At 33.6% G+C, this 26,475-nt stretch overlaps 1 protein-coding gene across 1 annotated transcript; it reads right to left on the reverse strand.

Moving 5' to 3' along the window:
• On the reverse strand, positions 1-26,332 carry LOC133190229 (uncharacterized). The gene is made up of 6 exons (XM_061325738.1): positions 25,579-26,332; positions 11,694-13,173; positions 7,499-8,605; positions 3,859-4,019; positions 2,221-2,425; positions 1-526 (listed from the first exon to the last, which is right to left on the reverse strand). Exons 1-6 carry the CDS (start codon positions 25,642-25,644, stop codon positions 408-410), a joined length of 3,138 nt encoding a protein of 1,045 aa, XP_061181722.1. The 5' UTR covers positions 25,645-26,332; the 3' UTR covers positions 1-407.
• Between the last annotated feature and the right edge of the window lie 143 nt (positions 26,333-26,475).

A 26,475-nucleotide genomic window follows, 5' to 3' on the forward strand; every position in this document is an offset into this window, starting at 1 on the left:
TGTTTTGTTTTTGTTTGTTTTTTTTTGTAACTTACGGTAAATAAAGTTCTGTCGTAAGCTGTGAATGGACATTTAATTGCAAAGTATTACCTCCAATTTCAATGCAATGAAATAGTAAGTTATGTATAACTAAGGAAGCATAGACTAGAACAAATTCCTCAACTTAATGTCTTTTCAAAACTTAGCTCTGTCCAAAAATAGGTTTTCCTCGATATGCATCATTTCTAACTGAAATACATTCTGTGAAACCCAAAAATAAATAAATAAATAAATAGTATTAAATAATGATAATAATTACATTAAAATAATCTTGTGCAGTGGTTGACATTTTTGTGATCTTTCCATCCATCAATATCAAACATATTCTATTAAATGACTTAAACTGATCTAAATTATTTAAAATTATTTCAGTCTTTTTTGTTCTCGACGCCATTTCCCTGCTGTGACGTCATAGAATCATCTTTATCTTTATCCAAGTCCACTATATTTTCTTTGGAATTCTGTTGTGAATTAATTGTCACCATTTCTAAAGGGAATAAATAGAATGTTAAGATTAGGATTGTTCCTTTCCCTGAGGTGTGTCTTGAAGAACTAATGAAGTTGTAGCATGAAAATTATCCCCTAACAAAACACAATACAAAGCGGAGGAGTACACGTCATACTTATAGACAGGATAGGAAATGAACGCTTCTTTTTATACTCATAAACATCTGCCACAAGGAATTTTATAAATCTCTGCTGTTTTGATAAAAAGACTTGTAAGAGACAAACAGCTATTCAGAGCTGCTGTGTATCTCAGTTATTACTTCCCGTTGCATTTGTTTTCGTCGAGAAGATGCTGCGGCCGATGATTAATAGTGAATTAAAGATTGTTACATATAAATAAATATATTATATGTACTTTGCTTTTTCCCATATTGTCTGCTCAAAACTTTAAACAATTTTTCAACCAAAACGTATATATCTATTTTTTCACATTTGAGCACTGGTCCGGAAAGTGTTCAAAATATCAAGCACAAGCTGTCCGAGTCCTGAACATTTCCCGTACATTGTAGCAAGATACATGTACACTGCAGTGGCATTAAAAGTATCTCTATGTTTACAACGTATCCCTATGTTTAAGTCATGTTTCCATGTAGCAGAGCAACAGGAAACAGACAACTTTTACCTTAAACAATGTCATTGACAAGGTCAGTATTAAGTAATGGTGCCTTATTTCAGCCCAGCCCCCTTTGTTCAAGTTTTTTTAAGTAGATTATGACTACATGGGGTTATGTCGACATGCAACATAAATATGTCAACATTCAACATTACTATCTTGATATGCAAGAAAAATATGACTTGTTAAGAATTCGGAAAATTTACCAAAAATATCAAATATCGACCATTTTTGACTTCCAACATGGTAGTGGTAGTGGGTTGCAAATATGCAATTCATGTCAAAATGCAACTCAATTAATTCGACATGCAACTATTTAAAATCTTAATATTAACGATACATGCACAATAAGCAAAACGTCGAAGTTGTCACTTGTCACAAGTATAAAGCTTATGAATTAAGCTACATATCATCATAGATGAGTTGCATGTCAACAGGAATTAGTTGTATGTCAACAAAAAAGGTGCAGGTTGACATTATGAAGTTGCATGTCGATATTCATTTATTGCTTCCATTTTTGTCGGATGTCAAATGTTTGCGGCATTTGATATCTCATGAAAATTTTCCTTATTCTTATCCTATCGCATTTTTCTTTCTAGTGTCAATATAGCTATTTTGCATGTCAACATAACTCGCCTGCATGTTGACATATACTATATAAAAAAATTCTTGCATAATGGGGGAGGGGGTTATATTACTATATAACGTGACTTATACCCTCTGTGGGGCACGTTAAAACAAAACATAGAAATATTGCAATAACTTTGCAAATTCAAGACAAAATTTACATTGCAGTATCACGTGGCTTTGTCCTTGGTTTAAACCTATTTGTTGTATACTTTTTGATCTCTTTAACTTTAACCTTGTCCACATTCTAAAAACCAACCTTAGTCATTGTCATGACCCACTTTCTGGTCATAAACAATCTCTAGCCAGGTGTAAGTTTTAATTTTTCTTCACTAAAATCATTTTGAAAGGATGTGACATGAGGAGGACGGTGGTCATAGTAAATTCTAATACATATCCCATCTTTTGCTAGAGTATTAAAATAATGTACGTACCATAATTTTCTGGCCATATTTGTAAGAGGTATCTCAAAACTTCGATATGTTTCTTGAAATTAAGGGCGTGGTCATCCGTTGATTTTGGAGAGGGACAGAGAAGAACTGGACCGAAACAGACAGCTAAATTGTCTACAGTCATCTTGTTTTTGTCGCTGTGATGGGAGATCTTCTTCAGATGGTTTAATACCAGGGCCATGGTTTCCTGCGGAGATTAAATGAATGGCATTTGTAAAATTTTAGTGTATTTTTAAAGACTTCACATTGTAAATTTTATATACATGTATATGTATTTACTGCCAGTCGGCAATTTCAATATGTACAATATGACACTTTTCTAGTGTACCTGTGGTAATATATCTTCTAAAAAAAGACATGCATTGTTTTTTAGTTATGTGTGTCTGTTTTTAGCTGTTTATTGTTAAGCTTATTTGTTTGAGTTATGTTTAATTGTTTTATAGTTTTGTTATATGTTCTCCGAACTATACTGCTGTGGAGAGACACATACATTCATGCTAATTTGATATGAACGTTACACATGCACCAATTCAGCTGAATAGGGTAGGGCCTTTTTGTAAGGGGAGTCGTCATGTTTTAATATATATATGAGTCTAGGGTCATTTTTTAAAAAACAAAAACTGCTATATATTCTCATGATTGAATGGATCAAAATTATTTCAGTTCTATAATCATCTCAGTGAGTTCTATATTCATACATTTCTTTAAAATATATCATTCTTTTAGTTACTTTTATTCAGAGTTCTCATTAATAATTAACTCTAAATGATATTTTTCGTTAAATTATAAATAATACAATTCAGCAACTTTGAATTGTATTTTCTAACTCGTAAAAATCGATTAACGTCTCCCCTCTGATAAAGATAACATAAAATCCGCTTCTTTACTTGGAAAGAAAACTGCACTATATATGTTTACCCATGAGAAATAGCAGAACGCAGAATATGCAATCTGCTCTCGTAATTTAATCAGGTAAAAACAGCGATGTGTTTCAGTCAATCGATTTCTGCATGATGATTTATATGAAATCGTTCCCAAAGGAATTAAAAAAATCTTTATCTAATTTCCGAAACTGTAACTACTACATATTTGCCTCGCAGCTTTACGCTGGCTGCAATTTTAGATGGGCTAAATTCCACACATATTGATTCTATGGACACGTCTAAGATGATCCTTTTTATATATCAAAACCAATTTACTGAAAATTGTGAGATTTCTGTGGTCATTAACGTTATTGAAGTGAAAATTAAGAAAATCTGAAATCCACTGATACGTGATTTTAAAAAAAGTCAGCACAGTGTTTGCAATCTCTAAAAATCAACACTCAAAATTATAATTTAGCATTAGCTCCAAATCAGAATGAAAAACATGCAATTCTTTTACATCTTCAGACATATGAATTTCAAATAAGATAATTGTTGCATTTTCAGTAATTAAATTGATGATATGACATTTATTAAAATAGTTCTAAACTATGCACATAGTTTGGGTATTGAGATATGCTTGAAATTACATGGGGCTAACATTTCATATTTACATCATGCAAAGTGAACTTCAAAGTCACATTGTGTATAATAGAATTAACTATTCAAAAAGTTGTCAGAAGCTGACATCTCGTACCTGGTTGGCTTTTGGAAGGCACTCAAGGATGCTAAGCATAAGCTTTGCACTACCATCCGGGTCACTGGGCAAGCGCACGCTCAGTGCATCAAGAAGCATGTGATACAGGGCGTTAGTGAAGAGTGGTTCGGGCAGCTCACGGAGGTAATCCTTCAGGACCCCTATAAAGCAAACCAACAACGATTCCTATCATTTCTGTATATACTCATTTCAAAATAATTATATGATTTAAACTTCTTTCGATTTTCATATCTAATACTAATGCCGTCACCCGATTGGTAGTACATTACGACGTAAAACCTACATGTAATACGCAACCGATATACCTACCGTCAACCGTGCAAGGCGATGTGCATGCTGTAATAGTGTGTCAATTGTACAGAAAATGACACTATCTACTTATTTCTTATCTCCTTTCATAGTTTATACGGTACAGTGCTTCTGTAAATACCTCTAAGCCAAGGAGCAAATGTTCAACATCTGTGAACCCTATGATTATTCATCCCCTATACACAGTCTTATAATAAAATTCAAATATGATAAAAAGTATATCATTATATATTATAACTACATACGAAACGTCTTGATCTAATTAAATATATTGTCATTCTCAATGTAGTAAAGAGATGATTTAAGTACAAGCTTGACTATAATGAACTTGACATTCATTGTTTAAAGAAGCTTCAAGGCTCTTGGTGGATGTCTTAGATTTAAAAAAATAGATGACGAAAAACAGAAGTGCCCTATTTGTCATAAGTAGATGAAATAAATCCTGTTGAGACATCTTGTAATAAAGTTTATCAATATACATGAATATTGAAAATGATATCATTTTACTCCACGTACAACATAGCAAGAGTACATAAGAATAGCCTTGTGTTGCTGTTCATTACTTAGATAACTCGAATTATCACTGACCAATTATCCTTCTTACTTCAGATGAACCTTTACTCTTACTTTGAATGGCGAAGTTTTTTTTTTTTACTTGAATGCGAGTCACTTAGACGTAATTAAATCAATCATCGCTTCGAACGCTTTGGACGGGATTAAGCTTTGCGTTTTAAATAGCTGTGGATGTTAAAGATGGGTAAAATTGGACATCGATCGTCTAGGAAGCCACATTGAGTCTGACACATTGTCAGTCTTGGTATCTGCCCTACAGAAGCAATTGGATGCCAAAGCGATGACCTTTCCTTAAATGTCTCTTCCAATCCCTGACTTTCCAGAAAAATACAAATACTTTAACAATCAATTTGCTCTCTATTTGAGACCTGTATTCTCCTAGTGTTAAACTGTCACGTGTAATATCTCACGATGATTTGCTTTATCTTACGTTTAGAATCTTGCATTACCATATTCGGCTTCTAATAAAGACTGGAAGAGTTCTACGTTTTAATCTTGATACAACTAAAAAGGTTTTAACTAGTTACAGATTCCTTTATGCTTTACATGGTGATCGTATTAGAAAAGCATTTATAAATATATTTAAAGCTTGTATTAGCTATTTTTGAATGCAATATACAGACTCTACAGATTGATGCTTGGAAGGTGTGCTATAATGGATACTCTGGAATATAAGACACATCCCACTGTCTAATTGATAGTATTGTGATAAAATGAGGACTTTGCGTGTACTTGGAGACTAATGAAAATTAACTAAAAGATTTTTTTTCCAAAAAACTAAAAAACCATACAAGAACACATCTTTTAACAAGAATGCATATAAATCTTTACACATTATCGAGCATATTGTATTTCACCCACAGGTATTGACATAATACTAAAAATACCTTGTTTAATCTATTAGTCATTCTAATAATGTTATAGCTCTTCTTTGATTTAACCGTATCAGGCGATGTTTTAATGAACCGTGGAATTACTCAACAGGTCATCAACAGCTGTTTTTTAATGTCTCCCATGATACCGTTGCGCAATGCGACACGATGTGCTGTCACACACGATCAGTTCTAAGTATTCTGGTTCTCAGCTGGGAGACCTGAAACCTTACTATGATCTGTACTATGATATGTGCTCAACATTGATTTTCTTGTCATTAAACGTGACAAATTATTATCTTTAATGCCAACCACACAATAAAAAATTGTCACCCTATATTACCAGCAACCAGGGGAAAAGTGCAAATCAGTCGTAAAGTTAATGATGTGTTTTGCTGTAACTTTCTAAAGATTTTGAAATTACTCAGGTATCTTTCGAAGATTTATAACTTATTTCATATAGAAGAAAATAATACACTTGTGGAATTTTAAGGTAGGGTTTAATGAAAATGTCCAGAGTCTTGGTAATGCAATCCTTGTCATTCATTGACCACCACCGTCCGTCTTAACATGCATCAGGAACTACCAATGTCTGACGTGCTCTTTAAAATACCAACTCCAATATCCTGCATGCTTAAACATCTTTTTTTTCAAATCAATTTGAAAACTTATTTATAAATAATTCTAATTCTAGCCTTTGCATGATATTGAAATCAACTGTGAGATTAGGGGCACTAGTCGACTTAAGCTACAGTGTACGTGTAACTACATTAAAACCATTTACATGGTTATCATTTTACTAAATATACACTAAAAGTCCTCCAGATAAACAGATTTTCAAAAAATCAAAAATAAGCTAAATTGCCTATATTCTTAATTAAAATCAGTTTCCAAGTTGTGTGATAGAGCAGTATTATCCACATATATGTAGCAACTGGTATAAAAAAAATTCTATAATGTCATAATTGGAAATGATACCCCCATATCGCCATAGTTGTGATCTACTCTTCATTGACCTCCGCAGAGTATGGAGCCGACCGATGTTCTTAATTAGAGAATTTTGTAAGGAAGATTGACTGCCATTCAAGTTACTACCATCGTCGCAAGCCACAGGTTTAGTGACCATTCTATTTCCATAGGCTTGCGATGATGAATTAATACATGTATATGCTTTTATTCATTGCTTTTGTGCAAATCCTTTTTTATATTAATACTTGTATAAAACAAAATTTTTACGTTAAAATGTGTATTTATTTCGTCATGAAAATAATTGTTCTTGATCCTTTCTGCACTGTTCAGCAAAACACAATGAACTAATAAAGCATTATAAACAAGGTGTCCACTGGCGCGACAAGACACTTTTTTGACCTTGAGAAGTCAGCTAGTAATTTATTGTCCGTCATTTCGTCTAGACTGTCACTAACTATACATATATCAGAATACATCATAAAAAAATATCAGCATGTCAATGGAATTTATTGAATTATTCTTTATCATGCATACGGCTGCAATTTCGAAGAACATTAACACTACACTACTAACAAACTACAGATCTTTACAAAGTCTTACATGAAAACAAAGTTTTGTCTTAATATCTGTAAGCCATTTTTCTCTGTTTGAACCTACCATTGTCTTCAAACCAGGGGCCAGAATTAACAAATAGGACTTGATAAAGTCAAGATTAATTCTGTTTAGTATTTCATTACTAAGCCGTACAGGATATGTAGCAGTTCCGATTAGGGTTCCATGAAGTTTAGTTGCAAGATACAGCCTTGCATCATTTTCTTCTAATAACAGTAGTAAAGAAGTTTCATCCTTGAACATTCTATATATATTCTCTACCACGAGTAACAAAAATCACTTACCAGTCACTACATGGATATCAGTTACGTTGTCTTTTGAAAGATCTACACCCTCCGTGTCTTTTTCGAACTGCTCCCTCAACTGCGCTTTTCTCCTTGCAGATCCACAAAGTCTGTAGATCCCAATCGTCTCTAAGCCACGGTCTTCAACTTCCTTGATACATTTCTTAACAAGTAGTGGTACATTATGACCTGTTGATTCTCTTTTGATAACTGTCTCCAAATCGATTCCAAACAGACCATTCTTTTTCACAGATGGCAATCGTTGCAACGACACTGATGGTTCTTTGTAACACATGGTTAGGTATAGAAGTCCTTTAGGTTCCATTTTTAAAGCTACTTTCTTTATAGTATTACCAGTTAAACACCCTTGAATGAATAATGATCCATGAAAACACAATCTATGTTTGAAATTGGGATCCCAGTTGTATATGAGAAGAGACACTTCTTTGGCATCCTCTAATTCGATGTCGAAAGCTTCATCCCAATCAAAGTTCACAGCCCCCGTCCTAATCATTGTCCTAGCTATACTAACAGAATCTACAGACACAACACAATATAAGTCCCGAAGGGTCATCTTCGAGGACTTTAATCCTTGACCAGACAGAATGTGTATATGAGCCATGCCATCCAATCCCCTGGATCTGGATAACTCAACTCGTTTTCTTGGATCTGGCCTTGTAAACTCAAATTCACCATAAGGTATCTGCAGCGGTTTCTTCACTAATTGTAAGTCTCTGAACCTTGCAGATGAAGACCTTGGGACGTGTCTTTCCTCTGTGTCCGTACTCTTGTTCTTATTGTCTCCGTGGGCAGGGCTTAGGGCCGATGAGGTAGATAAGTAAGATTTATTTCCCCTGTTCAGTTGGTACACCGACAGTGGAAGGGATTTGTGATTGCGAGGTGAGTTGACTGAGTCAAACTCACTTTGATATGTTCTATGTTGAGACAGGGCCTCTGCACTCAGTTTTCTGATTAACTTAGAGTGAGAGGGTGTCTGTGTAGAGGCTGCCTTTCGTACGGATGAAGGCGATTGGGGACGTCTACTGGTGGTTGTGAAGAGATCGGTTTTTGGTGAATCAGTTGATGTGCGGTTTAGCGAATATGTCCCTGGAATTATCAAAAATTCAAGATAGGAAAACTTTTTTTTTAAATTTTTGTACTTCAAACTATGATAGCAATTATTATAGACTATCTTTAAGCATAGTTTGAGGATATTTCATATAATTGATTCTTTTGAATCTGCATATCTGATGATGTCTTTTTCAAACAATAACTGGAACTAAGCGTTACCATAGTGTGAGACATAGAGAATATTTCCATGGCCACCATATTGTAACAATGTCAAACACATCACGTAAAAGTGTTACTACCGGTGCTCTAAATATTGCATGAAATCTATAATATAGTGATAATGCTTGCCAATATCTCCTAATTAATTACCACTCAGTTGACGAGTTGTGAAGTACACAGTCTAATGAAATAATGTTGTGAGATAAAACTTAATCAGCCAACCAGATGGCCGAGCAGAGAGGTGGATTTTATATGGTTAGATGATAGATGAGATGGAAACTAACGAAGGGGAGGAAAAACAGACGAAATTATCGATTCTCTAGAAAAGTCGTCGCCAACTCCGATCTACGTATGTCACTTCAATGATTCTTTAATCAATTCCGAGACGATGAAAGCGATTAGTTCTCCATCGAATAAATCAATTTACCTTCAGGAATTCCAACCACTGATGCAACGAAATTTTGTTACACTCTGAGATCCTTATATAGAAAACAATTCTTTCGCGCGGCAATGCTGGTGATGTAAGACATTTTGAGAGAGAAAAAATAAAATATTTAAAGCCAAAGCACTGTATTATGTAAGATCAGAGAATTTCTATGCGAATAGACCACAAAATAAAAGGTTTTAAAATTGCAATTTAATTATACACCATTTATGATAGATGAGGTCGATTACATTATGCTCTTGTAGTAACTTGCTGACAATATCTCAGAATTACTTTCAACTTTGTTTTATAGAACTAGTTCTATCTTTAATTAATAGCATACATGTAGAAGCAACGGTTATCTGAACACCAAGACATGAATGTTTTCGAAGATAATGACTAGCTACTTTTGTCCTCCGAATCAGATAAGATTAAAGGCAAACGTCCACTAGTTCCAATGTGGTACATGGAAGTAAGAGTTTCTTAAGTAAATATACAAAAACATGGTAGACAAGAACTTGCCAAGATGATTCATACTTTGTGTGAAACCAGATATAGAATTAATCAGTCGGGATCGACATTCCAGCCGTATCATCATTACATTATCGAAAAAATTCCGAAAGCATCGACAATTTACATCTCCATTTGGATCCTCTCATAACAATTTCTACAACTTATCTCTCTCAAATTTTTAATGCAAGCACTGATTGGTCGATCCCTTTTTGAATGCATAAAATGATTGGCTATCGGGGAACATTTACATATCATTCCAAATTTTCAAAAATTATATAATTTGGCTCAGTAAAGATGTTTTTCTGTGGATAAAAAAAAGATTAAAAAAAAACAAACATATAATAGTCGGATAGTGACCTGCTCAACATCAAAGTAAAAGAATACTCCAAATACCACATTTTCTAAATGTATCTTTCTTGTCAATGTTTTATGATGGAATCCGTTCTCCTGTACCTTAATAGGTTTTCAAGTGTATCTAATACTTTGACAAATGAGGCGTGTTTATTTCGTTTCCTTCTGAGCCTCAATGTTTGATTCATGTTTTAGAAAAACTGCATATTTTAAAGTCATATCGATTTTGCTGTTAGCTCATCAAGTTTGAGTAAGAAATTAACGAGATTGGGCGAGAGTGGGAGAAATTTAGAGTATTGATTTGTCGTGTAATGAAAAAAAAAGTAAATTATCATGAACTGGTCGACAGGTGTTTCAGAAGTTATTGATTACAATATAGCACTTTGATTAGAATTTAAGTATATGTAATTATGTATATAACTTGGACTTCGCGTCTTTAAAAATTAATAAAACATTGTGCAATGTTTATTCATTTGTGTAACTACTCGATTCTCGCATTTTCTTTTGTGTCTCGAACAAGGCAAAAAAGATGTGCATCACGCAAGATAATAATTTCCTCTGTTGAAAAACTATCATTTTTAAGATAATAAAATGTTTTGTCTGTCAATTGCATTTTAAAAATTGTTATTTGCACAAACCACATGCAGTACAATTATGCGTGTTTAGTTTCTGGAGACATTCTTTGTCATTTATGTCCAGGGGTGTGCATTACATACATATATAAAATCCCCGATGTTTCAGTTGAAATGATCAATTATTATTGTCTGAAAACAATGAGCCGCCAGAATTTTTATCGAATTATGGTCCCAGTAATCTGATATGCTTGTGGTAAATCCAGGCACAGAGGCCATACATTGAGCGGTGACATTTGAAACATTCAGTAGTATAAATCTATGCCAATTTAGAACTCAATATAAGAGAATTCTTACATCTATGTCCAGTGAAAGGTCTAGCAATAAGCACGACATCAAAAGTGAAATAATTATGATTTTTCAGCAAAGACCAAACCTTTTTCAGATATCGATAAACTGTATTATTAATATTTTATCATATAAGTTCAAAAATTAAATGGATTTGTTTTATTCACTTGTTATTTGCTTCTTGCTATTAAATAACACTATTTCTTATCATTGACCATAAAGATACAAAACACGAGTTTAAAAAAGAATAGAGGATACAAGTTAAACCAAGTAAGATAATAAATTCCGCCTGGTGTTGATTTTGCTCGTAATCGAAGCTAAAAACACGTTGATGAGTGAAATGAGTTTATCCACCTTCAATATGACTCGCAATCGATCGTCTTAGGTTCTTCTAATGAAAGGGATTGACGGGATTAGGAAACATTTGTACTCCTCCAGGAACCCAGCGGCTGGAGAACGGAAGTGGGCCAATGTTAAATGGGGAATATTTAAAATAAACCAATGTATATGTTTTCCCACATGGTAGGCCTTAGGAAAGTATTTTCTTGTACATCACGAAAACGTAAAGGATAGAAACCCGGGGATTCTTTTATTAATTAGATTTATATGGCAGACCAGTGTAGGAAAAAAAGGTGAATGATTCATACCCTTTCAATACTAAAGGAAAAACTTGGTTCGATCGATATTTTCTCATTACCTGTTTTGTCTCGCGATGACGATATCTGACGACTCAGCTTGGTCTGTTCCTCCTGAAGCTCCTGTGACAGGGTGTTAAATTTCTTCAATAACTCCTCAAGTTCAGTGCTCCCACTGGACGGCATTTTGGGAATAGAATAAATAGGGTCATCGTCACTAATTGCATTAGCATAAGTTTCATAGTCCGAGGCAAAGCCCCGAGAATCAACCGGTATATATCCCCCACCTGCATGAGTATATAGTATCTCTGAGTCTGAATTGTAACATTCTGGCGAGTGGCTCCGTTGAAGTCTACCGAATTTTGTTTTTGATTGTATCATTTCTTTCAGTCCACCCTGAAACCTACGAGATGTATCATAACCACGATGAAAATCAAGGGGCTGACCACCAGCGTAGTAATCAGGATTGTCACAAGGTTGATTTCGTTGATATTGTTGTGTATGGAAGGATTTGGCGGGAGATTTGGGGGTAGCCTGCGGGGTCATTCGTCTCGGAAGCCCTCCATCTGAATACATATACCTCGCATAGTCCCGATCACTTTGACTGCCGTAATGATTAGGAGACAATGTAGGACTTGTATAGGCCCCTGTTGGTTCATATGCACTATCTGATACGTAACCCCTGTAACCATAGTAATAACCTCTGTTACCAGAATCTACACTCCTTGGAAGAGACCCTTCACTAGAATTTTCACTGTCCCCGTCGTCTGATAAGAGTTTAGCCTCAGCTCGGTGAGGTGATATGAAGATACTAGCATATTGTGATGAGGTAGGTCGAGAACGTCTAGCACCAAAATGATCATGGCTGGGTGGTGTTCCATAAAAAGGAAACATATCCGGGCACTTTTCTGTCTCCTCCACAGCGTCGGCAGAGGATGAGCGGCCTCGTTTAATAACTGCCACCGGGGGATGTTGCTGTTCTGTCACAGCAAGAGTGGGACAAGATGCGTTCTTGTTCCCATTCTTTCTCGTTCTTATCTTCAATGTTAACTTTTTAGGAATAGACATCAAAATTACAACATCATCAAGAGACATATTCTTTACCTCTTTCTTATTAACTGATAAAATCTCATCACCAATGTGTAACAAACCGTTTGTCTCTGCCACAGTACCAAGCTGAATCCTAGAAATGAAAACTCCCTCACTTCTGTCAATCCCATTACCTTCCCGAATGTAAAATCCAAGGGTTTGTCCTGGCCGTTTCTTAATTTCAACTGTTTGCACAATATACGAGTCATCCATGACGATGTTTTTTATTCCCATGTCAGGCGCTCCATTGTTGGAATTGGAACTTTTAGACCTAGAAGCGCTACTTGGCGAATCGTCATCCACACCGGTAGACTTGTCTGTGTGACTACACGAGTGCTCTCTCGGCGACACAAGCCTGGAGTTCAGTTTTCCCTGTCTGTACCTGGCATCCGATTTCTTGCTTTTTTCTGATCTTATTCCAGATGTCCCTTGTGCCATGGAATCCTCGTCTTCCTACAAATAGACATAGCACTGAAAAACAGCCGTCTCCCTAAAGTTAACATTGCAAGCAGCGATAGATTAATAATGTTCAAGCCCGATCAATAAACGGAAGTTCGCGCTATAGGCATATACCTTAATAATTTTCACTCTACAAAAGAGTTCTCACAAGAAAGACAAACGTAATACCACTGGAAATTTTTTCTATGCATATTGATTTGTGACGAGACATTTTTTTTTCCATTTTCAATTATTTATTCGCAGGAATTTTCATAAGAATCGATAGCGGCATTAATAAAAGACTAATATAGAACAAAATATGCAGCGCCGTTCAGTCATGCATGTTTACGCGGATTGCGTTTGTCACAACCGATGGAGTCCGTATATATGTTTGGTTTATGGGAGATTGTGACATGGTGAGTTCTATATTGATTAATGATGGAGTCGATAATTATAGAAAGCCGACCAAGGTTGGGTTTACGAGAATTCAATACATTGCATTTTTACTGAATGAACGAGATCAATTCTATTTCAGGTACCTGCATTACCAATGAAATCGTGGTACTTTCCAATAAATCTTCAAAATTTTTAACTTAGACCTATCATCTTTTTATCAAATACAATGTGTGTAAAATTGGTTAAGAAAATACATTTTAATATGGAAAAAAAGAAATTTATTTGCTTTTTGAAAATGGATCAGTCTTAATTTTTTGAAATCAAGATCTGAAGACTCACCTAAGATTATCATTAGTAGATATGGATCCAGATACTGATAAACATATACAAAGAAGCTGAATTTTTTGGAAATTCTACATGCGTCACTCAGTCTAGATAAATAGCAATACATGGGTCACTAAAGGGAACCAAATCAACTGCTGTAAATAATTTCCTTAAATTTTAAAAATTGACGTCATAGGAATGGAAACCGATAGGATTTTTTAAAGCTCTTTCCCTCAAATTAAATCGGGGCTTCTTATTGGTAGGGGCTTCTCAAGTAGTTTAAGACATCGGTGTTTCAATCAGTGAAAGACAGGACCCCCTCTTGCTGTTTAAGGATTTTAGTGAAAACGAAGCTCTTGAAACCGTTACTCTCTTATTGGAAAAGATTTATTTCATGCAGAAAATTCGGAAAAGTCTCTCGATCTGTGTCCTACAGCGGGGTTCCACTTCGATCTCTAATAGGTCCAAAGAGCTACTTTTATTTGCAAGATACGTGAGGCAATTTTATAATCTAATTTTGTATCGGGGATGGCATGTAACGAAATAAAACGTTTACTTCTCGACTTAACGAGTTTAGCGATAATGCCACTCGCGGAAACTTTTTTTGTACGTTCGAAGAAAATACTCTGTAATCGCTAGTCCTCCCAGTGGTATAGCTATTAATGATCTCAGGAAGACATCTCAATGATTTAACTGCAATTTTAACATTTATTCATGAGATATGGTGTTTGCTGATGTTGATGTCGAAAATCGAATTAAGTTTGGCATTAAATCATTGAGAAAATAATGTAGACTTAATCGTATTCGGAAACCAAGCATATATATCGACTGTGTGTTTTTTATCAACGTTACATGCATGTTTCATCTAGACTTCAGACTAGTGGTAGGGAAAACACAGCGAACCAAAATAAACCTCAAATGAAAAAAAAAAACAGATCACGTTGAATTAAAGTGTATTGAAAAAAATGATAACAAATTCAGTTTGTAAGCATACAATATCATTACTTTGACCATTCCCGTAAGCAATGCGATACTTAAAAAATCACACTAAATGACTTTTTTTTTCTTTGCTTTTGTTGTTGTACATGTTACCTTTTTTTTAATACTGATCATATTCTTTGATAAATACAAAGTTTACCCTATGACTAGATTCTAGATGACTGTTAACAGTGTAAGAATTAGGAGTTGCATTCCAAGTAAATTTATTTCAAAATTGTAGCTGGGACAAACACTTGTACATCTTTAATTACTTAAATAAGCAGTGTTTATAGAATTATTGTTCGTCTTTGACACATAACTGCAATTTTTCCTTTATGGAGATGGTGATTCGTAAGTTAAAAAAATTGTTGCAAGTAAGTGATTTTGACGGAATTCCACAAGGGGAAGAATATCGGCGGTCAAACATCAATTTCTAGTTAATTAATCATATAAACAAAATTCTTCAATTTGGTGTGAAGTAAGAAGGTGTGAGGAGAGTAAGAAGACGACGTGTTTTTGCTTATGTATGCTGATGAAATGGAACTTATGGTCGAATCCTCTGACGCACTACAGAAATTGTAAGACTCTTTACTTTTATAATCAAGAATGGAAGTTGAAACTTAACACTGAAGACACAAAACTTCTGTTCTGAAATCGTGGATATATAGAAATATTTGATAAATTTCTGTATGATGGTGAATGAAATGGAAATTGTTAATGGATTTGATTATTTAGGCGTGTTGTTTAATTACAGTGGAAAATTTAATATCACTTAAGATCAAGGTTGGTTATTTTTATTTCATATACATACATGTATATATAAATTATATATTGACCATCATATACATACGTCATATATATATTAACCATCATATAACCTGGTCAATGAAATTATTCACTTCTTTATATATTTTCTTATTATTTTTTACTTACAGAATATATACTATACACTGCTAAGTAAATCTAATCTTTGTTATGAAGCGCTGAATAAAAATCTTCCTTAAACATTTCTTGACATTTTGAGCACTTAGCAACTGCATTAATTTGCAGACACTTGGTTTTTAAACATAATATTGTTTGGAATAAAAGTCAACTTAATTGAACCAAGTTTATTAAATTCATTATTAATATTATTAAACAATTGTCATTATTCCTTATTCTTTTCTCATCTATTGCAGGCACTCAATATACAGTTATTTGCGCCCTTTACGTTTCAGCCAATATTTCAAAGGACAAGGTATGGTAATAGCCGACTTTGGTCCTTTATTTGATATAAAAATCAAAACACAGTTAAAATTGTGATACTTTGTAGTTAAGAACTTAAAATGATGCTTGTTTTAAAACCAGTACTAAATTTGATTTAAAGTTTACATGGGGGCCACAAAAGGGTGCCAAAGTAGGACATTTTACCGAATTTTCTCAATTTTGATGGAATTTAGTCAAATTTGAGATACTTTTCACTTCAGGAAATATAGAGCACGAGCTTGCCTATCTGAGATTTTTATACACAGGATGCATTTGATACTAGTGCATGAAATATTCAGATTTGGTAAATAGGCAAGATTGTGCTCTTTATTCTCTAAAACAAAAAGTGCTTTAAAATTAATGAAAATCTTATGTAAAAATAGGAAAATTCGGAAACGTCAAATTTTTGTGACCTTCCTGTGACCTTTATGTATCCTATAACCTAGAATCAAGACTCGTTTTGTACATGTAACAGGGATGACAATAGATTATTAATAATGAACTTTTGCAACGTTCTAAGAGAACCCTAAACCAGGGACCAAAAAGTCTACTAAATCATGATATACAATATTATTTGGAGTACATGTTTGTACACCTAGGACTTTTTCCACAAAAGTTGGTATATATTTTTTCAACATCTTTGACCTTGTAAAACTCCATGTTTCAGCACCATATGACAATTTAACTCTTTTCTCATATCAAACACTGTACATTTAGTTGTGTCAATATTCAAGGAATATAGTCATTCATTCTTGTTTTAATTGCAAAAAATACTTCCTGGTCATATGTATACCAATTCTACTTTAATTACTGATCATTAATGTTCAATTCCTACACGTCTTGCTGTCTGATATGCCATACGACATAAAGAAAATGAAGAATTAAATTAATTGTAGATGGTTATACCTAATGAAATTTTATGCAATAAACAAACACATGTTCAAAGCTTTAATGTCTGACACAAGACATAGGAAAAGTTAAAGTAAATCTTCGTCATTTCGATGTGTGGTAAACAGTCCTAGACTCGAATATCCATGAGTAAAAAATACTGAGCGCTCGCAGACCATACGGCTTGAACGGTGCTTATCAACTATACATTAATTCACTTTCAAATATTTCTAATCAAATCAAAGAATGAAACTTAATCTATCTTTGTTTTAAATTATCCCTTCTGTATTCTATTTTAGAAAATTAAGCAATTTTTTCAAATATTTTTAATTTCCGAGAAAAGATATGTAAATGTATGCTTTTGACTTTGTCAGTATCGTTTACATTAACGTTTACATTTCGTCACTATCTTTACACAAATTTTAGTTAATTTATATTTTTTTTAATTATTATTTTTTAAAATATTTTATTTATTCATTTTTTGGGGGGGTAAAGTGGTCATAACAACATTTATTTTAAAATAAAATTTGTGGAAAGACATCACACATGTACGTGTATTTAATTCACTGATTGCATCGAAAAGGTTTAAAACAAATTTAAAGAGCAAAATTTGTGGAAAGACATCACACATGTACGTGTATTTAATTCACTGATTGCATCGAAAAGGTTTAAAACAAATTTAAAGAGCTCGAGGAAATTTATAAAAAGAAGAAAACAGTAACAATTGGGGAACTTTTCTATGAAAAATAATAAATTTGCAGTTTTTTTTAAGCCTAAAAAAAACTGTGAAAGGTTGGACATTACGTCTATATACATGTGTACATGTATTCTATAACAACTGACAATGCAAATAAATAAATTTGAAACAAGTACGGATTTCTCAAAAAGAAAGACTTCATTTTCATTTGGTAGTTAATTTCTTACTTTAAAAATTTAAGGTGAGACATGTGAAAAGGTAAAAGAAAATTTATGGAAAATAAAATAAAAGTTTTTGGACCAGCAATGCAAAGTGTCAGTGTGCCAGGCAAATTTTCTAATAGCACCAAAATCAATATGAAAACACAGTAAGGTTAAAGAGAGACAACCGAACCTGGTTCTAATAAACAGATATTCAGAACTTGGTAATAAATGGTCTTAAGTTATGTGACATCAAGGAAAAGATTGAATTTTCAGATTTTGCTTTTTGTTTTCCACTAAGAACGTGGTCGGGTGTTCCAATTTTCTTTAAACATTTAATAATCATGTTTTCTAGCTATGTGTTGTTTTGGATATGTACATTGTAAGTTATAGCAGATGTTACCGCGTTTTGTTCTTGACATTTAGCACAATAGTCTAACATTATTCCACTGCAACCTGCCCACTTTATTTTCCAAAAAAAAAAAGAAAAAGAAAAAAGAAAAAGAAAGAAAGAAGAGAAAAAATAACAGTATTCTATGCTCAGAGCATAACTAAGACTAAAGAGAGAAGATTTTAAATCTTTGCGTTCTTGCAAAGAACACTTGACAATATTCAGGATACTAGGAACTGGATAATCTCTTTTTAAAACATTTTTCTGCATACTTTAGGTAATAGACAAGTACATGTTTAATATTTGAAGCAGTCCAACTTTATATCAATTCTACAATAAGATTTTAATATTATAAATGATTAGTATTAAATTCATTTAATCATTTAAATATAATATTTTGGTATACACCATACTCACTTCATACCTCCGCAATTATATGCATATGCTTTTATGCATATTTGTCCTTTTTTGCAGTATTTCATGTAATATGTGAATCTGCATTTCAATCAGATGGAGTGAGCTTTACCCACCCTAAACAAGTGACAAAGTCTTCAATATTGTTTTGATCCGCGGCGAGAAGTGGGATGGTTACATTTCATCCATTTTGTTTACTAAAATATAACTAAACGTTTTTACTCTTTATATACATGTATTTATAAAGTCCAATAAAGTACACACCTTTCCTAACAGTCAAGCTGTTTCAGGGTGTGTGGAAATGGTCCATCGGCAGATTTAGTAGTTATGTCTATCCACCATTTTATCGATGCATTGTTCCAATACGAAACATTGTTTTTATTCTAAATCAAGGAAGTTTCCAAATGATTAAGGTATATCGCAAAGAAAATTTCTTCATCATGATTTGTATATTGTTACTTTATCATATGTAAGTACTACAGTACTTCCTAATTTTACTTAATTACTATGTATTATATGTATTTACTCAATTATAACAAGGTATGATTGACTTATTATTTACTACTATGTATTATTCACTTAATTACTATATACATGTGTGTGATTGTGTGATCACCTTAATTACCATGTATGATTTACTTGAATGATTAACATATATACATAAATGATTTACTTAATTGCTATTTATGATTTTATTTCATTCTAAATTCGGCTGTTTACTTTTATTCAGAGCTAGTATACTTCTTACTCGTGAGTAATTTATACGAGTACACAGTTTTTTTAAAGTTATAAACCTCATGATGCTTTTATTTAAATCGCCTTACGCAGGGATCTTGATAAAATATCGCTCAAAGTTCCCTTTCATTTGTGTCACACTAAACTTCATATTATCATAGAACTAAAGCACTGCTATGTTGTTCATTCAATTTCAATGATTTAAAACATTTTTTTTTCAACATTCATGGAGAGTTAATTAGTGAATTAAAGCCACATAAACTTTACCATACCAGTAATTCCAGTTATAAATAGATAGAAAGACAAGGCAGACAAAGAACATGTACTGGATATACTGCTGGCAAAGCCAAGCTTTCACGTTTACAGCCCATTAAAGTTTCCACACACGAAGCCGATGAGGGGTTTAAGTATTTTTTATACAGAAGGGGTGATAGTGACGTGAATAATTGATCAACCTTCACTAAACGTCTGCAGCAGAATAACGGATGGTCCGGCATTATTTCCCGGGGTTTTCTGGGATCGATAGACGGCGTCATCAGACGACAATGACCAGCTACAGAGTATGTCCATTGATTGAGGAAGTGATTTAATCTCTGGCAGTTTGACTTCTTTGCTATCAAGCAAGACAGTTTTCCTTCATCCTGCTTTTAGAGGAGACATTTTTCTTATTAAGAATTCATTGTAATATAACATATAGTATAGGTTATATGTCTCAAACATATTGACCACTATGTTTCAAATACAACAACAATACTATATGTTTTGATTCTTTGAAAAAAATCTCAGAAGTTAACATTGAAAACTATTACTTAAGATAATTTACATTTATTATGCTTGGAAAATAACTGTCTTAATCTCCATATTAATTTCCCACTACAAGGTCATTATTTACATTCAACACACTTGCAAGTTCTAGCACCATAGAACAATGATATGTGTGTGTATTGTCTCTATTATGGATTTCAATAAATATGTCAAAAATATCACACTTACATTATACATGCATGCGTAATGCTCGTTACTTCATAACATGGTTCTTGTCAATCCTTAGGCAACTATTTACTGTTAATGTTTCTTGTTAATCGGTCTTTCTAGCTGAAGATTTCATACTTGTAACTCGGTTATTCAAAAAAGGAACTATGAATTTGGTCAACGTATCTACATGTACATGTATGTCCAAGCAAACTTGATAACATGTATTAGATCATAATGATGTGTCGAAAGACTTCATAGTCCGCTTTAATATGTGCAATTCGACCACCATGAAAGCATTTCCTAGAATATATAAATTAGTCACAGAATAATCATTCATAATAATTATTACCTATTCTTAGCTTTACATTATTTAAAATCCCCCAAGAAGTGTAGCGTGTCATCACTTATTCATTCTGAGCCCTCTTTTTTCAAGTTTTCGTATTTTTTAAAACATAAATAAGTAAAACGTACCCGGAAAGTTTAATTTCGAACAGAAGAATAGATAGGGAAAAAACATGCAAGAGGACATTGTATGAGTATGTGGTCTGAAGAATAGCAACAAAACAACAGCTAATGACAGAGATTGCATGCATTCTTCATATTAGTTACGTGATGGGGTGCTCATTATCTTCCCTGTGGGTTTCTATATTTGTCTCAAAATGAGTGATAAAAGCAAATTGAGTGTTGTTTATTTGAAAAGTTATGTCATAGTTTATTGAAACGCAGCTGCTGCTTAATTTTAGAGAGCATGCATTCATCTGATGAACATTGTAGGAACGAGTGTACAACCTGAATTCCTAAACACAGAATGTCGTTTTGAAAAGCTCAGTCGTTATTTAATTGAATGCATTTGCTTTTAATTAGATTATCTAGTGTATAAAGGCTATTGTTGTGGGATGGGAGGTTATGTTATGAATTCTGAATTGTTAATTTTATTGTCACATTTCCTTTTTTCTCTAAGGCATTATCATTATTTATACCACTTCTTTCCAAAGAACAAACTGTGCTGCAACCATGAAAATTAAAACAAATATTTGATTATTCATGTTCTAAGCTGCGCTCTATGTTTCCTATTGGAAAAACATATAGAAATATGCACATTTTTGTCATTTGATTATATTGCAAAAATAGCATGAATTATTATGGCGTCATTAACAGCCAGTGAATGCATATAAATGAGACAAATGTATTAAAAATATCTCTAATACATACTCTTTTACAAAATAAAAAAAAACAATTTAACATATCTTAATCACTTTTAAAAATGTTGATTTATGGGGATAAAATTGACTCTTATCATACATAGTCCTTTGTAACTCTAAAGATGTCTATAAATAATTTAAGATTATCAGATGGTTCTCGAAATACTAAGAAAAACAGAGAATCAAAACGATACTCCTCTTAATCAAAATGTCAAGAGTTTTATACACGAGGGCTATTACTGGATCAGAATACACTTATCTATATTAATACAACAAGACTACATTTATTCTTGTTGTCAGTTAAATTCTGAATAAAATGATTATCATAGCGTGCTTCCGTTAATTTGATCCTTGCATATAATAACACAAAACTGTAATCGTTCCCCTAGAGTCATAGCTAGTTATCATTATATTGATGTTTTATTTTCAAGTTCCTTCGAGTATCTGTTAAGTGGTGATGGTAATATAACATTTATTGTATAGTGTATTGAAAAGCTTTAGCTTATCAAAAGGCTACAAACTTAAAAATTTCTCTGTATATTGTATGTGTTAAAAACATGAATAGCACCTGTTTTCTTTTTAGTCTTTCAGCCATTTCTTGAAGGTATCCGAAGTGTTAAGAAACCTGTTTTCTTTTTTAGTCTTTCAGCCATTTCTTGAAGGTATCCAAAGTGTTAAGAACAATGCAGTATATACTCAGACTTCTTACTTAAGAATCAAGTAACATAAGGCTTTTGCAAAAAATGAAATTGTCAACTCTAAATCATTTGTCAAATCCATACTACAGACCAAGATTGAACATGAGATTGCGTATTCACAATAATTAAAATAAACTTATCTCAAAATTATCTGCCTTTGACTTTTTGGAAGGCAATCGTTGTCTTTTTTTACAATTTCTGTATCTTACATGTATGTCAACACCATTATTTCATTACCAAAAAAATTGCCATATAATTTAAAATCATCTTATAATGAAAAGAAAAAAATACAGCATATAATGCAAAAGCACCTCATCATAATGAAGAAACCACAGCATATCATGTGAAAGAACCTCATCATAATGAAGAAACAACTTACAGCATATATCATACAAAAGTCCTCATCAAAATGAAATAGCCACAGCATATCATGCAAAAGCATCTCACCATAATGAATGAATCACAGCATATAATGCAAAACACCTCACCAGATTGAAGAAACCACAGCATATAATGAAAAACATCTTACCAGAATGAAGAAACCACAGCATATAATGCAAAACACCTCACCATAATGAAGAAATCACAGCATATAATGCAAAACACCTCACCAGATTGAAGAAACCACAGCATATAATACAAAACACCTCACCATAATGAAGAAATCACAGCATATAATGCAAAACATCGCATCATGATGGAGAAACCACAGCATATCATGCAAAACACCTCACCATAATGAATGAATCACAGCATATCATGCAAAACACCTCACCAGAATAAAGAAACCACAGCATATAATGCAAAACACCTCACCATAATGAAGAAACCACAGCATATAATGGAAAAGTACCTCACCATAATGAAGAAATCACAGCATATCATGCAAAACCATTTCATCATAATGAAGAAACCACAGCATATAATGTAAAAGCACCTGTCCATCTTATCATAAAAATCCATTACGAGCACCTTTGGTCATAGTATTTTCTATTTCACTCGTACATGTAAATTTCTGTGCATGTACATCTTTACTGGTATGCTTTTCGATAATTATCAATAACTTATATTCTCATATATTTTATGATTTCAAGAATTAAGCTCGCTCTACCTTAAAAAAGCATTCTATATGTGGTTGTGCTACACAGCTGAAGGAAAAAGTGTTTGAATACTGTCGGGTCAGGCCCTGACCTGTGGTATGCGTCTGATTACTGTCTTCTATTTCTTAGATCACGTTCAAAAGGAAATGACTTTAATGTTGATAAAAAAAAAAGTTATAGTTTTTCCCAATATCTTGCCAGTAATAATTTCTGTACTTTTAATCTTTATTTTATCCTGAAATATGCAATAACTGGAGTCTAACTTTTCTTTTGCTTAGAGAATCAGGTCCTGAATACTAGTAGTATCCAGATCACAGCACAGTAATGGAACAATTCCCTTATAGTCCTAAGATTAAATTGAGCATTCCCAATTCCACTAATACATATTGTATATAAAACACCAAATATGTTCACAGGATACTGGGGCTCGGTTCCTGTACATATCTTTTTTCCGAACAATAACTTAACACAATCAGCTTAAAAGGTTGTCATCCGCCATCATGGTAATTGCCATGACATGCTAGCAGCATTTAATCCTCCTTGATGGATACCTTTGGGAGGGCATCAAAATTTGCTGCATTAATCTACCATCTAGCCGTTTTAGTGTCTGCCTTGTCTGATGTAAGGTGTCATGTGCTGACGTTGTCGATTTTTTTAAGTTTCTTGGGATTCAAGACTTGTGGTCAGAATACATATATAAATTTAGACATACTACAGATTCCGATCTGACACCGGTGCAAGGAGAGCACGTTACGTTTTTTTTTTCTTTTATTAAATTATATGGGATACAATCACTACATATGTGACTCGTTTAAAGATTTACAGAGAAAACAATCTCTTTCTGCAGACCTTACACATTTAAGTACATTATTCCTATGCTTATACTTTCGATTTAAAGATTTTGCAGATTCGTAAATTAATATACGAGGCATATATTGTCCATCCAAGAAAATTTGAAGCTATTTTTAAAATAAACATAGTTCAAGAACTGGTTGCCGTGGTTAGTACCCTCCTACTAGGCGTAAGGACAGGCAGAATCTCAGAAAAGTAATACTATGGAATTACCAATATGGAGTGTCATGTCGAAATCCCAGGCGAGTGACAAAGAGAGTTTTGCTACCAGATCTGTTGGTTGTTACTTTGAGTGGGTATTTGTAAAGTAACAGGATCAATTCTGTCCAGGAAATGATAATGGACTCTGCGAGATCTCTCTCCCTTTGAGCTAACTGAGACCCCAAGTTGACATATCCATTATTTACATTATTTCCCTAGATCAGTCACATGTTTCTAATTTGTTTTACTGTTTCAGTTTATTTGTAAGAAATTACTAATAAATACTGCTTTGTGTCAATAAGCTTACTATAGTAGTTCAAATGTAATTCTTTGGAAAAAGGAAAAAAACAGGTTGATATACATTTCATGCACTTTTCTAGTGAAAGTCGTGTTTGATAAATCGAGTAGAGTTGGTGACTTTTCGCACGCAATATTTTTTTTTTTTTGGATAGTGATTTAGCATAAAACTATCCTTTTATCCACAGAATCAAGCAAATTAATAACTATTTAGTTTTGCTCTATCAGTAACACAGAATACAGATGATCCTACTGCCCTATGACTTTATACCCATAAATCAGTCACTACAGCAATATATCGATTCACGGAGAACGGTTATTTCATAGTGTTGATGTGCTGGGCTAAATATTGTCCTAATTGGAACTATATCCTTTCAAGTCACTTTAAATATGCATTGATTTCGATGTAAGTCGAAAGACAAAAGGTTTATTCGCCGAGATCGCTTTCATACTGAACGATGCAGTTCAGAAAAGTGAGAAAACAAAAGCTATCCCTGCGGATCGCGGGATACGTGCTAGCCTTACGTCCCTGGGGAGATAGCCTACACTCCGTGTTTCTGACATCGTATAATAATCAATGTTATAAAATTGTTTAGATTTTCTCTCGGAACTGTAGTCAAATAAGACTCAAAGAAATAAAATAAGACAATTGACCTATTTTGCTTAATTGATAAAATATTAAAGATATATATATATAGGCATTACATACGTTGCGTATACATTTAGTATAAGTATGCTTTTCTTTGGCAAGCCAGAGAGTTGACCCGCATATCTTGATACAAGATGTTTAACACCTCGAAGATCAATCACGTGATGTGTCTACTCACCCGGGAAGTTCCACAACACAGCATGGCAGCTTTCCTGATAATCCCCGAAATCCACAAAAGACGCATGGGGACGAGGCGTCATTCCGTCTCCCGTACAACCTACCACCCCCCTTGTTAAGTACCCTCTTTGTGTCTTGGTGGTCAACTGATAGATTTTCTTGGCCTAATACCATGCCGTATCACAGTCAGCAGATTTTTACGGTGACTGCTCTTCCAAATCAATCGTTCTTTTTTTTTTCGTAGAAAGCACAAGTAATGATTATTGCACTTATTAAATAACGGCTTCTGATAACCTCTCGTGAATAACAGCCGTATACAGATGGAATTACAACTGTGTCACGATTGTAGATCAAGCTACTACAATCGCGTTAGCACCATGTCTTAGTACATGTAACTACGGGCGCTGTTACTCCTTGAAAAACATAATGCCTCAGTGTTGATATTGTCCAAGCGCTGGAACCAATTTGTCACCAATACTGGTCTTGCAATCTTGCCTGGATCAATTATAATTCTCTCGCCATTAAACCAAGAACTACGTATACACAATTTAGTAATACTTATTACAGGTATCGATTTTCAGTTTCTATGGCAACTATGCAAGTTTGATCACAGGTTAATAGAGTCATAAGCCCGCTACCTAAATGTCACTCATCGACAGAGACTTCGAAACATATATGAGCTTCTCTAATCACCGGAAATCGGGTGCATGTTTGATTTCGCAGACAAGAAATTTGATCGAAGATTTGGCGGGAGAAAATAAGCAAGATACTGATGCTGTAAGGAGAGGGCTGATCAAACAAACAGTAGCAGTTATTACACACTAAAAATAACCGGGCCTGTTTTCTTTTGACTTTAATCAAATTTAATTATCAGTGATGGGCTTAATTTGAAATTGAT

This window comes from Saccostrea echinata, unplaced genomic scaffold, assembly GCF_033153115.1.
Source record: "Saccostrea echinata isolate AGI-Se365-2 ecotype Australia unplaced genomic scaffold, CSIRO_AGI_Sech_v1 ptg000022l, whole genome shotgun sequence".
Taxonomy (NCBI): Eukaryota; Metazoa; Mollusca; class Bivalvia; order Ostreida; family Ostreidae; genus Saccostrea; species Saccostrea echinata.